At 40.4% G+C, this 17,212-nt stretch overlaps 1 protein-coding gene across 1 annotated transcript in view; it reads left to right on the top strand.

The window, feature by feature from the left end:
* The first annotated feature begins 5,585 nt into the window (after nt 1-5,585).
* Nucleotides 5,586-17,212, top strand: part of MTMR7 (myotubularin related protein 7) — a 44,535-nt gene continuing 32,908 nt past the window's right edge. The window contains exon 1 of the mRNA XM_054164477.1: nt 5,586-5,950. Coding sequence (XP_054020452.1) covers nt 5,927-5,950 — 24 coding nt within the window. The 5' untranslated portion in view covers nt 5,586-5,926. The remainder of the gene's footprint in view (nt 5,951-17,212) is intronic.

The raw sequence follows: 17,212 nt of genomic DNA, 5'->3' as shown, positions 1-17,212 counted from the left end.
CTTCTCAAAGAGAATTCCATTACTGACTGTCGCTCATGGCTGATACCTAAATGCAGTAAAGCCACTCCCAAAATATCTAGTTCCCATTTTTAAGTGGAATTTTTACAGCAAAGTTCTGCTGAGAAGCAGTAAAAGGCGAGAAAAAGCAATTGCTTTTCACTGGACTATTTAACTGACAAAAGCATGTAGATAGGTAGACAGACAGATGGATATAGATGTCTATAGACAGATAGATATGTCTATACATATATATATGTGTATGGATTTACACAATGAGAGGTAAATCTCTAAGCAGTATTTACCCTAATTCAAGAGTTTAGGAGCTTTGAATCATTTATGGAGGAGTCTGTTTCTCTACTAGCTACATTGAGAAGAACTCTTCATTTTCTCCCTACGATACCTGTTGTAATAACTGACCCTTTCTTTTAACTGCAATAATTTCTTTTAACTGCTGTATGTAGAATAACCTCCTGAAGTCTATCCCAACACTGTACTTTCCAGCTGGTTGTCCTAACATATTTTGCTATGGAAAACACAATATTTTCAGAGTAGATGGATTCACTGTTTAATCTTGTTGAAATGGTCTCATTTAACAGAATTATCACCTTGACATAATCTTAATGGTTTCTTCAATTAGGGGAATCCTCATGTGAGCAACAAGACATATACCCTGTGTCATTCTAGAGTTTCATACGTTTTATTTCTTTACTATGAACTTCAGGCCTGTTATCATATATCTAGCCAAATATTATGTATAATGTATGATATATCATGTATCATATCAGTTCCTCTATCTGCAGAATAAGATCAAAACCATTCTGATTTCCAGAGCTCTGCTGCCGTTTTTTCCTGCATAGATTTGCCTTTATAACAACAAAACAATGTTTTATAACAAGGCAAAATCAAAGATTGCTTTGAGTAATTTTTGAAAGAAACGTTAAAAGGTCAAACCTATTAACAGCTGAGTTAAACAATAAAGTGAGAGCTGCTCCTTGCATCCTTTACCTTGTCACATGCAGCTCCTGCTGGATTAACTGGGGGAGAAGTCTGTGTGTCCAAGTGCATTTGCCAGGAGAAACTTGCATGTTCCTTGAAAAAGTTCAAAAGTTATGAAACAAATATAAACAGACATACTGTTTCTGGATCCTTGGTACTGATAATCACATGTGTAAACACGATCAGGACACCTACCTGACTGTTAGGCTGCTATCTGTAGTGGCAATAAGCATTAGCAATAGCCAAGTGGGATTTTTGATGCTATGGTGTATGAATACTTGCTGTGTCTCCTGAGTAAGTGAAATTGCTCCACCTCACCAGCTCTTTTGGGTTTGTTTTCTTATGTTCTTCACTTGTCCCTTTTTAACTCACCTGCTTCCCTGCCACCACTCACTTTCAGCTGGCTGCTTTGCCTCTGTATCACAAGGGATGCTAGTCCACCACACCACAGCAACTGAAACCTAGAGAGCCAAACAAAGCAAACAGCACAGGAAGCTCACTTGGCTTACAGACACCAAAGCCAGACAAACACCAAGGCAGTGCACAGGCAGAGGGAGATGCAAGGCTGGAAGCTGAGGCAAGAAGTTTAAACAAGCTAGTTCCCTGCCTTGCTGCACTGGAAACAGTTCAGTTCAGCCACGCTGTGAGCCCATTACAGATCCATACAGTAGCACAGGGCTGGGGCATCGTTTCTCTGGGATCTTGGCAACAGAGAAAGCTCATCTGGAAAGTAGCTGTAGCACTGCAAAGCTACAGAGCATGCTAAAGGCATGTGCTCTAATGTGGTTTTGTGTTGGAAAGAGGATGGCTAAAACTCTTCAAAAGGCTTCTTGTTTCTTCAGCAACATCATTGTGGGTCTTCCTAGGACTGCTGTGTAATAGGATATCAAAAAAGGTGAGAAGCTGCTCTGTATTGGATCATACGGTTCCTATAACAGACTTGTGCTTGTTACCTTATAGAGGGTTAAAGCAGTAGAGCAGCACTGGCAAAATGGTGGAAAAGTAGGTATGTCTAAAACATATGACTGTGATGTGCTAGTATTGTTAATTCATAATTACCAATTTACAAGTCTGTTGACTTTGATGTAATCCTCTTTGGTCTGGTTGTTATTTTCAACAAATAATGTACAAAGACCCATATCCTTAATTGCAGGAGAAAGTGTTGTTTCCCATAAACCACTCCTTGCCAGCACTAAGTCCAAAGCATTTCCTTGGTGAGATGTTTTGTTTTAACCTATTCCTTTTCCACAAACCCAGGGCTGCACTCAAACCAGTACTGTCTCCCTTTAGCCCATGGTAGCACGGGCTGATGCCAACCTCCATGTCTTCATCCCACATACCAGGCTGGAGGATTCTGTCACGTTGGCTGTGGTTGTCCCAGCAACAAAGCTATTATACCAGCAATTTCAAGCTGATTTCTTCCCTACATGATAGTTTTTATTGTATGTCTATAAAGCTGAATGACCATCTGTAGGCTACACTGCAAAATTAGTATTAATACAAGTATATAAGTTTATTCTTTGAGTTTGTGTTATATTACAACATGAGCCAGCAGTGTGCCCAGGTGGCCAAGAAGGCCAATGGCATCCTGGCCTGCATCAAGAATAGTGTGGCCAGCAGGAGCAGGGAAGTCATTGTGCCCCTGTACTCTGCACTGGTTAGGCCACACCTTAAGTACTGTGTCCAGTTCTGGGCCCCTCAGTTTAAGAAGGACATTGAGACTCTTGAATGTGTCCAGAGAAGGGCAACGAGGCTGGGGAGAGGCCTCGAGTATAAGCCCTATGAGGAGAGGCTGAAGGAGCTGGGATTGTTTAGCCTGGAGAAGAGGAGGGTCAGGGGAGACTTTATTGCTGTCTACAACTACCTGAAGCATGGTTGTAGTCAGGAGGGAGTTTGTCTCTTCTCCCAGGCAACCAGCACCAGAACAAGAGGACACAGTCTCAACTGCACCAGGGGAAGTTTGGGCTTGAGATGAGGAGAAATGACTCACAGAGAGAGTCATTAGCCATTGGAATGGGCTGCCCAGGGAGGTGGTGGAGTCATCGACCCTGGAGGTGTTCAAGAGGGGACTGGATGTGGCACTTGGTGCCATGGTCTAGTAGTCATGCGGTCTTGGGTGACAGGTTGGACTTGATGATCTTTGAGGTCTTTTCCAACCATATTGATTCTATGATTCTATGACTAAAATGCAAACTACAGCACCTTTAAACTAATACAGCACCTTTAAACTAATAAAATATAATTGTAAACCACAAATAAAGCTATAAAGCCTTCCAGAGCTAACACAATGATTCAAATACAGGCCACATTGGAAGTAACAGATACGAAATGTCTGAGCATTTGGGTGACTGCAATGAATACAACAGAAATTTTTACACATTGGATACGAAGTGTGTGCTCTGAAGTTTTACTGGACAAGGCTGAAAGATGACTCTACTGCTTATGGATATAGAAAATAAATACACTGATACCATTCTAGCCTTCAATGGCTGGCATTCTTCATGTGACATTTTTCATCAAGAACTTTGTTGGCAGTAACAGCAGATAGATCAGAATCCATGTAAGCATGGCAATTTAATTTTCCTGTTCTACATCTTAGCTGAGTCAGAGCTATGTTGTTTTTTATTGTTATCCTCTCTGTACCTCTAATGTGGACAAAGGACTTGTTTTCCAGGATTGTTAAGACAGCACTTTCTGTGAGTGTGAAATGCAAATGAAAAACATCTGAGAATTATTAGCAATTTGTACTCATCACAGCTTTCCATGGCAATAGCAGTAGGTGTAACTTTTATCTTAAACACAGGTTCTGGTTGTAGCTGCACTCACTCATTAATTATTTTAGTGGCCCAAGACAGGACAAGAACTCTGGCAAGAGTGTTGAGCAACTGATTGCTACATAAACAGCTTCCTCTGAGCAATGTCTTAGCTTTGGAGTTATTGATGAACAGGAAACAGAGATAAAGTACATTCTCACTTAACTCTGAAAGCTTACTTGCCATCAACAGTAGGATTTGAACTTGGCTATAATGAATCACAAGATGTATCAGAGAAAAAGGAAATCACTCTAGGGACCAAAAGGATAACCACACTTTCTTCCAACTTTACTTACTCACTGGCAGTAGCAAATGGTGTACGATGATAATGTACACAGTGACTCATATTAGCTGTAACTACAAAGGAAACACATTTCATGGTTGATTAATTCTTAATTGATTCTGATAGCTTTGGTCTAAAATAAGGAGCAAAATATGGCACTGATGGAGAGTCTTGTGAAGTCCACACTTCATGCCATTTTTTTTCACTTTTATTGGTGCTATCCAGTGAATTTTCAAATAGAAAATGCTATTTCCAACCTTCATTTCAGATCTGAGTAAACAGGTTTTTTTATCCAGTTGATGGTGTCTCAGATTATGGTCATAAAGCCATTCCTGCTCAGTAACAGCAGATGAACTATGGGAGAGAGGAGGGCAGAAGTGGGCCAGACCAAGGGCAATGGTCAAATCTAGAGATGATTTATATTCCACTCATGACAATACAGCTTCTGTGTCTTCTAAACAAAGAGTTGGCATTAAAAAAACCTCATGATGCTGAATGTTCTAGCCATTCTTTAGCAAGAAAGTGGTAGAATTAGAGAAGCATTGGCAGGACTGGAGTCAGTGGAGATAAACTTGGTTTTCCCCAGTGGAGATAAACTTGGTTTTCCCCTGGGTAAATTGCATTCACTTTTATTGGCAACCACATGTTGTTTTCAGCCCATATTTTATCTTTCTCAAAACAAATGAAGCTTTCTCTGTTCTCTGCAGGCAGCAGGAGGATATGTAAGGAGCTTCTGGTGATCTGAAGCAGAGCACTCTTGCCATATGGTCTTTGTGTGGTTTGACAGGTCTCTACATTTGCTTCTATTCCTTGATGAGGCTAGTCTCGTTTTGTGAAGAACTGCTGGAGTACATTGATCAGTATAGAACAGATGGGAATTTTACACGCCTCAAAGGCTATGGTTTAGCTGAAAAAAAAACCCCAAACATCAGCAGTCATTTGCACTGTGGCATAAACACTGAAATGTTTACCTTTTTGCTCAGAATATGATAGGGATTTAAAGACAGTTAAAGGTACTTCATCTTTGGTTAAAAGTTCTTCATCTTTGTGCAGGTAAGCTGGGAAAACCAGCTCTATAGCATTTCCTTTTGCTTCAAGAGGTAGCACATCTCTTAGACCAGGCAAGGCAGAAGAGGGGACAAGGAATTTCAAGTGTAGGACTGAAAATCATGTGTCACAAAAAAATTCACCTTATGCAAATTTGAGGATGCAGCAAAATCGTGAATTATAGAAAAACAGACATGCAGAGCTTGAGATAAACAAAATTCAGTGCTTCAGTTCGAGTAAGTGCAGCTTTTGTCTTTCAAATGTACAAGCTGAGCCAGGGAGCAAAAGTATAACAGGGGGAGGCAATCTCAGACAGAGCTCCCTTTCATGTTTCTGGGTCTGTCTTTCCCGAAAGAAAGGACAAAGCAATGTAATTTTAGGTAAGACAGCAAACTGCTGAAGATCCACTTCCGAGCTGTGCCTGTGGGTGCCCGTGGGGCGCAAGCAGAGAAGGAGCAGGATGCCCGAGGGCTGTGGGGCCGGACGACGCAGAGCATCCCCGCGGCCAGGGCAGCATGGCAGCTGCCGGGGAGGTGGAGCCGGCCTCTGACCTGCCAGCATCGCAACGCGGGCACATCGTCTGCTCAGGATAAATCCTCCATCTCTCCATCCTACCTGCGCCGGAACACACCAGGGAAAAATAAAACAAAGGCATATAATTACAAAGAGGTATATGCACTTCTAAGGGCAGGGCTGGCAGGAGGAAGGGGCAGCGCGGCCAGGTGCGTGCGGCTCCTCTGCGCGGGCTGCGGGAGGTGGATGCGGAGCTGGGCCGCGCGCCGCCGCCATGGAGCACATCCGGATGCCCAAGGTGGGTCCCGGCGGGGGGGAAATGGGACCGGGGCTGGCTCCGAGCGGAGCTGAGCGGCAAAGGGGGCCCCGGCCGCTGCAGCATCCTCGCCGCCTTCCCTGCCGGCTTCTTCTTCAGCTGAGAGGCTTCCACCGCAGCCCTGCGGGCATGGGGCCGTGCACGGCCATCCTCCGGTGCTTTGCAGCAGGTGCCGGGTGATTCTAACCAATTTGCTGTGAAATCTGCCCAAATCCCCCTAAGGGCTTTGCCGCGTTGTTTTGCGATGTGGGCTGAGGATTTGTCGGGCATTTTAATTGCTTTTTATTCAGTCTCTCCTGCTCATGAGTTGTAGGCATCCAAAATGAGAGGTGTGCTACCTGCTTTCCAGATGTCTTTAGTGTTGCCCCAGTACTTCAGACATGGTGCTGAATTTGTTGTTTGTATTTGGACAGCGTAATCATTGGGTTTAGCTACTTTGCTAAGCATGAGGCCTGTATGCATTGGCAAAATTGCCATCTTTCTCTACTAAAACACCCAAACCGAACCAAAACCCCACCAATTTTGACACACAACAAATGTTCATTAAAAAATAATAATTTAAAAAAAAAAAGGCAGTATACAGACGAGCAGAACAAAATACTAATTTGAAGTGGGGGTGAGGTATATTTTCTTATTTATTTGTTAACCCAAACCCCTGCAATTTAATATTTGTATTTGATTTGTGCATATTTGTTTATTATCATTATTTATGATGATAACATGAATTCAAGATGAGGGCCTCTTCATCTAGGTTTTTGGGCTTTTAGGTGTTAAGCTCTAAATATATTAAGAATGCAGGCATTTGTAACAACCACCCTTCCCCTCATCGCATTTCATGATCCATTAACTGCCTTTGTGGGAAGGAGGAGTATCAAAACGAATTTACTGCAGGTAGGAAACAATCAATGCAAGTTGTCTGAACCAGTGTTTGTGACCATTAGCTGAAGAATGGAGAAAGCATGGATGAGGAAAAGAGTGAAACCAAATTAATAAGGGTAGAAAAAGTCCTAAAAGAGTTTGCTGTGAATTGGAAGGATCAGCAAAATTGCTGTAACAAGCAACAGAAATTTATCAGCTAGCTTTTCTACAAGCAAGTCCTTTCTTTTGCAAACCCCATTTCTGTATCTGGTAGCTGTGAGAAGGCACTGTACTGATGATCCAAACCACTTAAAATCTTGCTCATTTTGATGTCATTCTGCACTCTTGGTTCCTGGAATTCCCTTACATTATAGCTATGCCAGAAGTTATCTCTTTAATATAACAAAGGATGATTTTAAAGCAAGAGTGACACAAAAGTACTTTACAATCTTTAAGTAAATGTAGAAAATACAGTACATTCAATGTAAGTATTTAAATACTTCATCTCTCCAGTTGCTCCTAAATACACTGAGAAAGTGGATGTATAGTTACCTAGCAGAGATGGTATCTTCGACGTGTTTGCTCAAAAACCTCCAGCTTAAGATCAGCCATCAGAACGGTGTTGGTTTCATTTTTTGGTTTTGTTTTTAGTGAAGTTGGTTTTGACAATTTGGAATTTAATGTTAATTGATCTCCAACACCAGCAATGTAAAAATGGTTAAGGGAAAGCAAAGTGAATACAGAGATACTCTCACTGTATCCTGTGGCAGTCTGTGGTGTCACATTTCTTGACTCCATCCAGTTTTGTCCTGAGAAAAATCTGACAAGCAACTGCCCTGCTCTTTAGAGGTATTAATCTCAGAAAAACGACACTATTCTTGATTTGAAAACCCAGCCAAATGGAAAATCAAGATAAACCCCATACTTACAAAATTACTGACTTAATAATATCTGAAAAATTCCTGCCCCAATAAAAAGCTTTCCCTTCAAAAGGCAGTTTTAAAAAAAAAAAAAGGTCTATATCACATGATTTCCATGAGGACTTGGAAATTGGTTCTTTATTTTGATCTAAATATAACTGGAGTGAGTGACGGTCATCACCCATATGCTTCATGGCAGTATCCCGCTGCAAAAACCATTCTGGTTCTTTCCCAACAGACTGTCTGTATCCACCTGCTCCAAAGTTCTGTTCTTTTACATGCTGTTGACATAAATACATAATTTTACTAACAATACATTATCTAGTCTTTCACCAAAAGACATGATTCCTTTAAGTCTGTTTCTGAAGAATTTAACCACTGTCTCTCCTTTGTAAGGGAAAGTAGCAAGTCAATAGCAGAAATAGAAACCAGATCTCTTGACGCTGGTCCATTAGATAAAACTACTTTATGGTATTCTGTGCACCTTCTGGACCTTCTGATCCCTAACGCGGTATTTTATGTACTGATCACTATTGTTTTATCATTATACTGTTGTTAGGACCCAGAGTGCATGTATGATATGTGCTTATGCATATATACATGTGCAGTGATGATGTTTTCACAAAGTAAATGTGATCCTATGTATGAAGGCTGTAATTTGAGGACATTTAAGAGTTGCTAAATAGAACGGTCCATAACTCCAATCATCTTTTAAAAATTAAAGCTTAGTAAAACCACTGTCTGCCATGAGTATGGATTGAGCAGCGAGATAGTTTATGATAACTGCCAAACCCCAAAATGTGATAAACTGCGCATAGCAGTCATAAGAAAATGAATTAGCTAACTTTCTGCACAGACTAGAAGTGCATCTTATTAACATGTGTAGCGATATGTCTGGCCATGGATAAGAACAGGCTGCCCAGGGAAGTGGTTGATCATTACTCCTGGGGTTGTTTAAAAGACATGTCGACATGGTACTTAGGGACATGCTTTAGCAGCAGACTTGGTAATGTTAGGTTAACATATTCAATGTTTTTAAAGGCCTTTTTCAGCCTACACTTCATGCACTTTTGCTAATCAGTTACTTTATTTTACTTACCACTGTTCTGTTTCATTTGTCTTTGCATATTGGCAGCAATCCTCCTGAATGCCCTTCTTATAATAGATAATACATCATATTTAACGCTGAGGTAACAGCTGTCTTCCATGGAGTCAGCCTAGCAATTCATTTGGCTCAATAACTCTTATTAACACGATACTTGGGATGACTTGAGTTGCTCGAGTGCTTTCATTTTTGTGATGTTGTGGTAAGGTGTTTCCTTTCAGTGATTGCTTTCTCAGGCAGAATTTAAGATACATTGCCATTTCTCATGATAATGACAAATCCTTCTACCAGATGTATGACTTTCCAAGACAAATTTCCAGCATGTGTAAATGAGTGTTGTTTCCTTTTGGTTTCAGTCTATCTTCCTATCCATAGTTCTTCCTTTTTACTCAAAAAGCTTTATAATACAAGTCAGTTTTCCTGATGTGTCCATCAGGAAACCCATATAATTTACATCCACTTTATATTTGTAAAGAGCAAAACTGAACCCAGCAAGCCTGATCTTTACTCTCCAGCTACTTCTGATGGGTTACTGGACCTCCACTTATCTTTAAGCTAAGCTAGCATTTCTGCCATTGCTCTCTGTGTGCCTTCTGTTGAGATAGGATGTCATATTGGAGTTATTCTGCATATTTAGGCTACTGTTCTTTGTGGAAAAGTTCAGTTTCACTTCAGTGATGTAGGAAGGTGGCAGCAGTCCTAAAGCAGTTACAGGAACCACCTGGAGATGTGTGCTGGCTGTTTCTTCTACAAGCCAGAAAACTGAGTGCTACAGGTACTTTGCTGTAGTGGTCCTAGCTCTTGGCTAAAGTTTATGTAGTTTGCTGTATAGGAAAGTCAGGGAAAGTAAGGCTGGCATAGCTCTTATCTTTCATTGGTGTTTGGGGTCATCAGCTGACAGCAGACTCTTTACTACAACCTCTTCTGAGTGTTGAGATTTTTTGCTTTTCAATATTGTCTCAAGGTGGGCAATATTCACTTTTCTACATATACAGCTTAGAGCAGTGAATCTTACAGCTGCTTTCTGATTCCATGTTCTCTAAGTTTACATAATTAGGAAAAGTTTAGCCTATTTCTGGGCCAGATACATTTAGTGACTCCAAACATGTCATTCTACTTGACTTTATATTCAAAAGTGATGCATTGAAGCAACTAATTCTGGATGCTTTCGACTGATTTTGTGCATTATCAATTTTTTTCTTGTTAATAAATCTTCCCTATTTAGAATGCAATCTAGTTGTATTTGGGTTCCATTTATTCCATCTTGTGCTGTGGAACTATGATCACAAATAGCAAATATAATGCAAACGAGCTTAGTAATACACTAGTGCTGAAAAGTGTTCTGTGGTTTGGCATTCAAGACTGGAGGAGGATAAAATTAAAATAGGACCTGTAGAGGATATCTAGGGGTTGTGGAATTGGATTTAAAAGCAAAAGGAACCTGCTTATTAGAGTCCATTTGAATTTAAACAAGGTCTTGTGATAGCCATTATTCTCAAAATATTTAGTCAGAAAAAGGTCCAAAGGTCATGCAAATCATAGTTATTGTGCACTCATGATACCTGTTTAATTCAATTCCAACTCAAGTGTTTTTTTCTTAACCCACTTCAGAGAATTGTGGACTTCTAAACTTTAGCTGTATTTGACTGTATTTCAGAACCACAGCCTGATTGTAGTATGGACCACAGATTTGGTACGAATGGTATTTAGAGTTTACATCAATCATAGATTATATTTTCCTGGCTACCTGACTGCCTGACTAGCCTAGAATCCAGCTGGGGGTTGCACATCTCAGCATCAGTTTTCTCATTGTGTCTATTTTTTAAACATCATCCAGAGATGTCTTTGATTTGTGTGGATTTCAGGGTCACAGAATCGACCAGGTTAGAAGAGACCTCCAAGATCATCAAGTCCAACTGATCACCCAACCCTATCTAATCAGCTAGACCATGGCACTAAGTGCCTCATCCAGTCTCTTCTTAAACACCTCTGGGGATGCCAACCCCACCACTGACTTGGGCAGCCCATTCCAATGGGCAATCACTCTTTCTATGAAGAACTTCTTCCTAACATCCAAGACTAAACCTTTCCCTGTGCAGCTGGAGACTGTGTCCTCTTGTTCTGCTGCCTGGGAGAAGAGACCACCCCCCACCTGGCTACAACCTCCCTTCAGGTAGTTGTAGAGAGCAGTACGGTCTCCCCTGAGCCTTTTCTCCTCCAGGCTAAACAACCCCAGCTCCCTCAGCCTCTCCTCATAGGGTTTGTGCTCCAAACCCCTCCCCAGCTTTGCTGCCCTTCTCTGGACATGTTCCAGCAAGTCAACATTTTTCCTAAACTGAGGGGCCCAGAACTGGACCCAAGAATCAAGGTGTGGCCTAACCAGTGCTGAGTACAGGGGCAGAATGACCTCCCTGCTCCTGCTGGCCACACTGTTCCTGATACAGGCCAGAATGTCATTGACACTGTCACAGGTTGAGTTGAATCTGCTGCTGGTATTCAATACCATGATGCCATCATGGCAGTTTCAAAATGAAAATACTGGCTGGAGCAAATCCTCATGGAGCTTGAAGTTCAGGTTGTAACATGACAGGCTTCCTTTTCCAGGTGCTGCTTCCCATTTCCAGGTTTGGGGTGTTGGCTTTTCCACTCTGCTGGCTGCTGCATGCTTGGGGTCTGCTGCATGCTTGGGTGGGGGCAACCCATATTATTACTGGCTTCTGCTGCTGCATTTTGCTGTGCTTTTATTAAAACAGACAGTGGTAATTGTGCATTATATAATTTCCAGTAAACTCTTTATCTCAACCCAAAGTGGTTTTTATTGTGTTACTTTCCCTCCTGGCTGTGTGTGAGGTGGGGAGCTTGCTTGAGAGAGTGGGCTATGTTAACCCAGGACACAGGATAATTTTATTATTAGTTTAATTGAACTGACTCCTTTTTAAAAATAATATTATGTTGTAATTTCAGCAAATCACATAGCCAGAATTTCTCTCTGGATCTTGGATTTCCTCCTCCCCCACATCATAGGTTTAATTTGGCTCATTCCCACTGTATGTATGTAAATACTAGACTTTGTCTTGTTTTAAAGGGACATTTTGCCTGGCTGCTGTTTTATTCCCTGAGCAGTATTTCCTTTTTCATGTTCAATTATTTGGATGTGTTTTTTTTCTTTCTCCTAGGCATGTCAGGTTGTGGTGTTGCTATTTTCCTTCCTTTGGAGTGTTTCTGTTGGACTCCATCTTCATTGCAGTCTTCAACTCATACAGTTTTATTTTTTCCTTACTAGGAACTTTTCAATTAAATTATTTTAAATTGACATGTTCTTATTTACCAGACCAAAATGAGTCACAGAAGGCTATTGTTGTTGTTGTTGCTGAAGTTCTGTGAAAGCGTCATCAGAGTTCTGCTGAAAATTTGCCTGTTGTCATGGCTCTCTACCCAGGAGATTAGTGGGGATGTGAAAAGTGTCCTTCCTTTAAGTCAGCAGTGAAATTGGAGACTTTGGGGATTCCGCAGTCCTAGGTTTGTTCTGCAATCTGGAGCTAGCTCCTGGTTCCTGGGTCCACAAAAAATGTCCTGAAGCTCTCTCAGTCCCCACTGAGCCAGCACATCTCAAAAGCACATCTGGGAGATTTGTATTTGTCTGTGGATTTGAGAACTTGGATTTCCCTGTGAAACCAGGAACCTGGAAACTCAGGGTTATTCACTGGTAGGACTGTAATTTGGTCTCTGTCTGGTAGAGATGAAGCCTTCTCCCTCCTCCCAAAAAAACGCTTGAGGTTGGAAGTCTCACTTCTGAGCTTCAGGGGGCTGAGGGTTTTCAGGGTGCCAGCTCTCTGGGAGGATTATCAAAGAGATGGGAGTCTATCAAAATGGGGGTGAGCAGATGAAATGCCAAGTTGTGAAATGCTGCATTGAAGTTTTCAAAATGAAGTGTTGCTATTTTTGAACAAGCTTCATCCAAAGTGAAAAGTTTTGGAAGGCATAAATTGCACCTGTCTTTTACTTTGCTGGGATTTTAATGTGAATAAATAAAATGCTTAATGCATAGCAACTGCCCTGGAAAACCCTACAGCATAGATAGATTTTACATTTAATGTACCAGATTGAACCTCATCTTGCACCAACAGGGACATTCTGGAGGGGGGTAAGAAAAAGCTGTGCCAGAATGATACAAGGCACTGGCTATTTCTGTTTGCTACACAAGCACTTGATGTACATTGCTTAGGGCAAGGAGCCAAACCAACCTTGGCAGATTGATTGCAGGAGCACACTACAATCATGAAATCTTCTGTGCCATTCTCTTTCCCTAATTTAATTATCTATGCAAAATTTATTTATATTGCAGACATGTTTGGCCAGCAGTGTTATTCTGGTGAGGCAGTAGACAAAAGCCTACATCCTATTGCAGGAATTTCAAAATATCACAAAGTTATCACACTTTCTCCTTTTTCTTTGAGCTTGGAGTAGGAGGCACTGGTGAAACTGCTATATGATCCATAAAAATTCTGTTGTCAACATCACAAAATATGATCTAAATGATGGTATGCCTTTGTGATGTTTCAAACAGCTTGTTTATTCCAGAAGACTAGAAATGAAACTTTGCAGTGCAGTTTCAGCTGAAATGTCACTTTTATATTTACTTGGGTGAAAATTGCATTGTTTCTTCCTCCTGTTTGCTCTTTCTTTTGGGGCATTACTACTTATGGGATGAAACTTTTACCATTTAGTATTAAGAATATAATTTAAGAAGAGAGTCTCTATTGACATAGCCAAAGGAATTTCCAGAATCCTATTAGAACAGATTCACAGTCTCCATTCACCATTTATTCTTCATGTGCATACACTTCTAACTTGGTTATCTAAACAAAGTAAGGAGACTTAGATGGCATTAATACCTTCTTCATTTTCTGTTACAATAACCAATACCTGTTCACTCCTGTTAGATCTGTTTCATACTCTACAATGTGAGTCATATTTCTCATACTGATACATTAATATACATTCTCTTAAAATAAAACAAAACCCAAACAAACAGAAAATCCATTTTGGTCATCTTCTTCCATTTCTCTCTGTTCTAAATCTTTGGTCATTCCATTGGAAGTCTCATATGAAACAGGTAATGCTGTTGAAACATGTCTCATATTCATCATCTCAAAACTCTGTGCCTGTGTAAGAGTCTGTAGTATAATTGACCGTGTAAGTTCAATGTTTTTATCTGATCTACAGCAAGTCCAGGAGCATACTGACCTTTGTCAGATGAGTGACTTAACATGGGAGCACAAGAGCTCTTTTTCTAGATCAGACTAGTGGTGCTTCTCATCTTGTAATCAGAACATCTGACTCAGAATGCTGACAGGCAATGTATAGAAATGTGATGGAAAGCCGGATCCATCTGGGAAGATGCTTCCAAATGTATGCTCTGAATCATAACCACTCATGAAGCCAGTGTTCCCAATCCAATGAAAGAATTCCCCTGGCTTGAAAAGACTCAGAATCTAGCATTCTGGCTTTTTATGTTTAAGTTCCATTTTCAGTCAGTTTTCTTTATTTTACATTAACCTTAACATTAGGGCCCTTCTATTCTGAATGCATTTTGTCTTTTGAAGCTTGATTTTCATACATATGCCTGTTCCCAATGTGCACTTCTTTTGGTGTTGCTGGGTTTTGGGTTTTTGTGAATCAAGTCTTTCTCTAAATACCTTCATTTTCATGCATTGTATGAATGGCAAGACACTTCCTGCCTTCTGGGATCTGTGTACTGACTTGTATTAATTGGAAAGATAATTTGTATTTAGATTTCTAGTTTTGTGTCTATTCTTTTTAGATTGAGATAGTTCTGTTAAGTCCACAATAATATAAATATTTTCCCAATCCTGGAACTGGCAGACATCCTTAGATCTTCTATGCCAGACTTCCCTATTTTCAATGATGTGACCCTCAATGAAGAGGCAGCTGGATAAAGTAATAAAACAAGCTCTAAAACCCATGGAAAACCACATACTTTATTTGCTGTCTTGGTATCTGTGTCTAAACTAGTAACTGTAAAACTTATTGCACTTCAAAAATGGTACTGAAAACCATTAATACAGCATGTCTGCAGGGTATTCTTTGATTTCTGTTTATGCATAGTAGGCAACAAAGATTGGAGTGGAGGATTTGGGAAGCTTGGCTTTGGAGTGGTCAAGACTGGAATCTCTAAGCCTGTTGTTAATGGACTCCAGTGGGTGGTATTTGATCTAGCATTGTCTGTAAGCTAAAAAAATTAAAAATGTATCTACTTGCAACAGGAAATAGACATTGACATTTCCTACTATGCAGGTGGACTCTGCTGAAAGAGACAGATGCCTGCCATGAGAAAATGCAGTCCTGCAAATCCATATTTAATGCAAATCTCTTCTGGCCTGCAGAGCTGAAATGGCCTGGCTCTAAACCAGACTGCTGAACAGGGTGTAGTTTTGAACATGCATTGGAAAAGCCTGTATGAAATGGAGGAATTTAAACATATATTTATTTTCAGTGTTCCTTGGCTGCATGCAGAATGCTTTCTTCCTGCTCCAGCTTACTACTGTGTACTTTCTGTAATTTTTTTTCACAACTAAATCTAAACAATTTTGGCAAATGTAGCTAAGATTTACTGTCTTAAGGAAGCACTTTTTTCCTCTGAAACCATCAGATTTATTTATTTTTTAATAGAACACAGAGAAAATTAGGAAATTCCTCTGTTGGTCACTTCTCTTTTTCTAGATAAATAAGGTAGAATAGAAATTAGAATAGAATAGAATACAATAGAATAGAATAGAATTAACCAGGTTGGAAAAGACCTTTGAGATCATCAAGTCCAACCTATCACTCAACACCATCTCATCAACTAAACCACGGCACCAAGTGCCCCATCCAGTCTCTTCCTAAACACCTCCAGTGATGGTGACTCCACCACCTCCCTGGGCAGAATATAATATACACTGAAAGAGAAAAGGTATTTTGCGTGAGATTTGTGTTACAATGTTGGCACCACATTTCAATGCTGTAATAGGTTACTGCAGCCATTATGCAACTGCTTCTAAGCTATAACTGTGGGTAGTGACCTTCTACTTTTTGTAGATCTTAGCAAACACTAGGGTTTTTTTAAAGACAGATTGTTAGGTAATTTGTTCACTGCCTTGCTAACATTACAAGTAAGTCCTTACAATTTTTTTCTGCTGTTGTTCAGTATTCCTGTTTCACCTCAGTCCTTTAATAAATTAGACTTGCTTAGATTTTTCTTGAATATTTTTTCCCCATCCTGTCAGGTTTGTCCTGAGGAGACATTTTACAACACATAGCATAAGGTGTCTTTCCTTAGATTTAATGATTTTAGTACTTTTTTTTGCTTTGCTTAGTTCTTTTTATTTACATGTCCGTCTGACTCCCTTACACATTCACTGTGCATTCTTTCACTGCACTTGGGAAATCTTTTCAGAGAGAAATATAAAAGAGTTACATGGATTGACTACAGTTTTCCTGATTCTTATGAAACAGAACAGAAACCACAGTAAACGGCAGCATCAATTGGTAATTCAGTTCTCCTTTATTTCTGTTCCAAGATTATGCAAAAAAGGATCACTTACTGTATATTTTGTTGAACAAGTATAACACTATACTATCTTTGTGTGAGAAAAAATAATTAGTAGTATTTGGTCTTTGGCATGTTGTATTTTTTCACCCTCAGGAATTATGCTAAACACATGGATAGCTCGGGTCAACCAGGGTGAACAAAGCTCAAATATTCCACTTGGCCTCAAACCATACCAGCTGTGCTCCTTTTTTCTCATTAAGCTCAGGGTTTTGGCTTGTACAAGTTCCTCCTTCAGCTTTTGCGTGCCTGCAGTGCTGAAGCTGGCCAGAGTCCTGTCACTGATTCCCAGGATTTGTTCTTTTCTTGTTTTTACTCACATGTGTATCATCACAAGGTGAGTAGGGAAGGCAGCTGAAATCCCCAGGTGGTCTAGGAGCCCAAGAGAATACTAAATCCCAGATAGCCAAAAAGAAGTATTTCTAGGGCTAAATGTGTGCTGCTAACCTAACCAGGCTTCATCCCCATTCCTCAGCACTGGGTCAGCCTTTTCAGCAGCACAGACCATTGTGAAAGCAGTCTTTCTTTACCCATGAAGAATTAGTGAAACTCCTTTGTAGGGTCAAATGTCAAGGTACTTTATCAGCTTTTATCTGGAACTCCCTTTGACAGGGTTTTTTTTGTAGAGCAATGACTTTTAACTGGCTGAACAACTGAAAAGCTGAAGATGTGGCCTGATCTAGCACATTCCCCACCTACCTTTAGTTAACAGCTTTCTCCTGGCTGGGAGGGTTTTCTGGCCTTTCTTC

The sequence above is a fragment of the Dryobates pubescens genome, chromosome 1 (assembly GCF_014839835.1).
Source record: "Dryobates pubescens isolate bDryPub1 chromosome 1, bDryPub1.pri, whole genome shotgun sequence".
Lineage (NCBI taxonomy): Eukaryota > Metazoa > Chordata > Aves > Piciformes > Picidae > Dryobates > Dryobates pubescens.
Note: the sequence above shows the minus strand (reverse complement) of the source record. Positions and strands in the feature narration are given on the sequence as shown.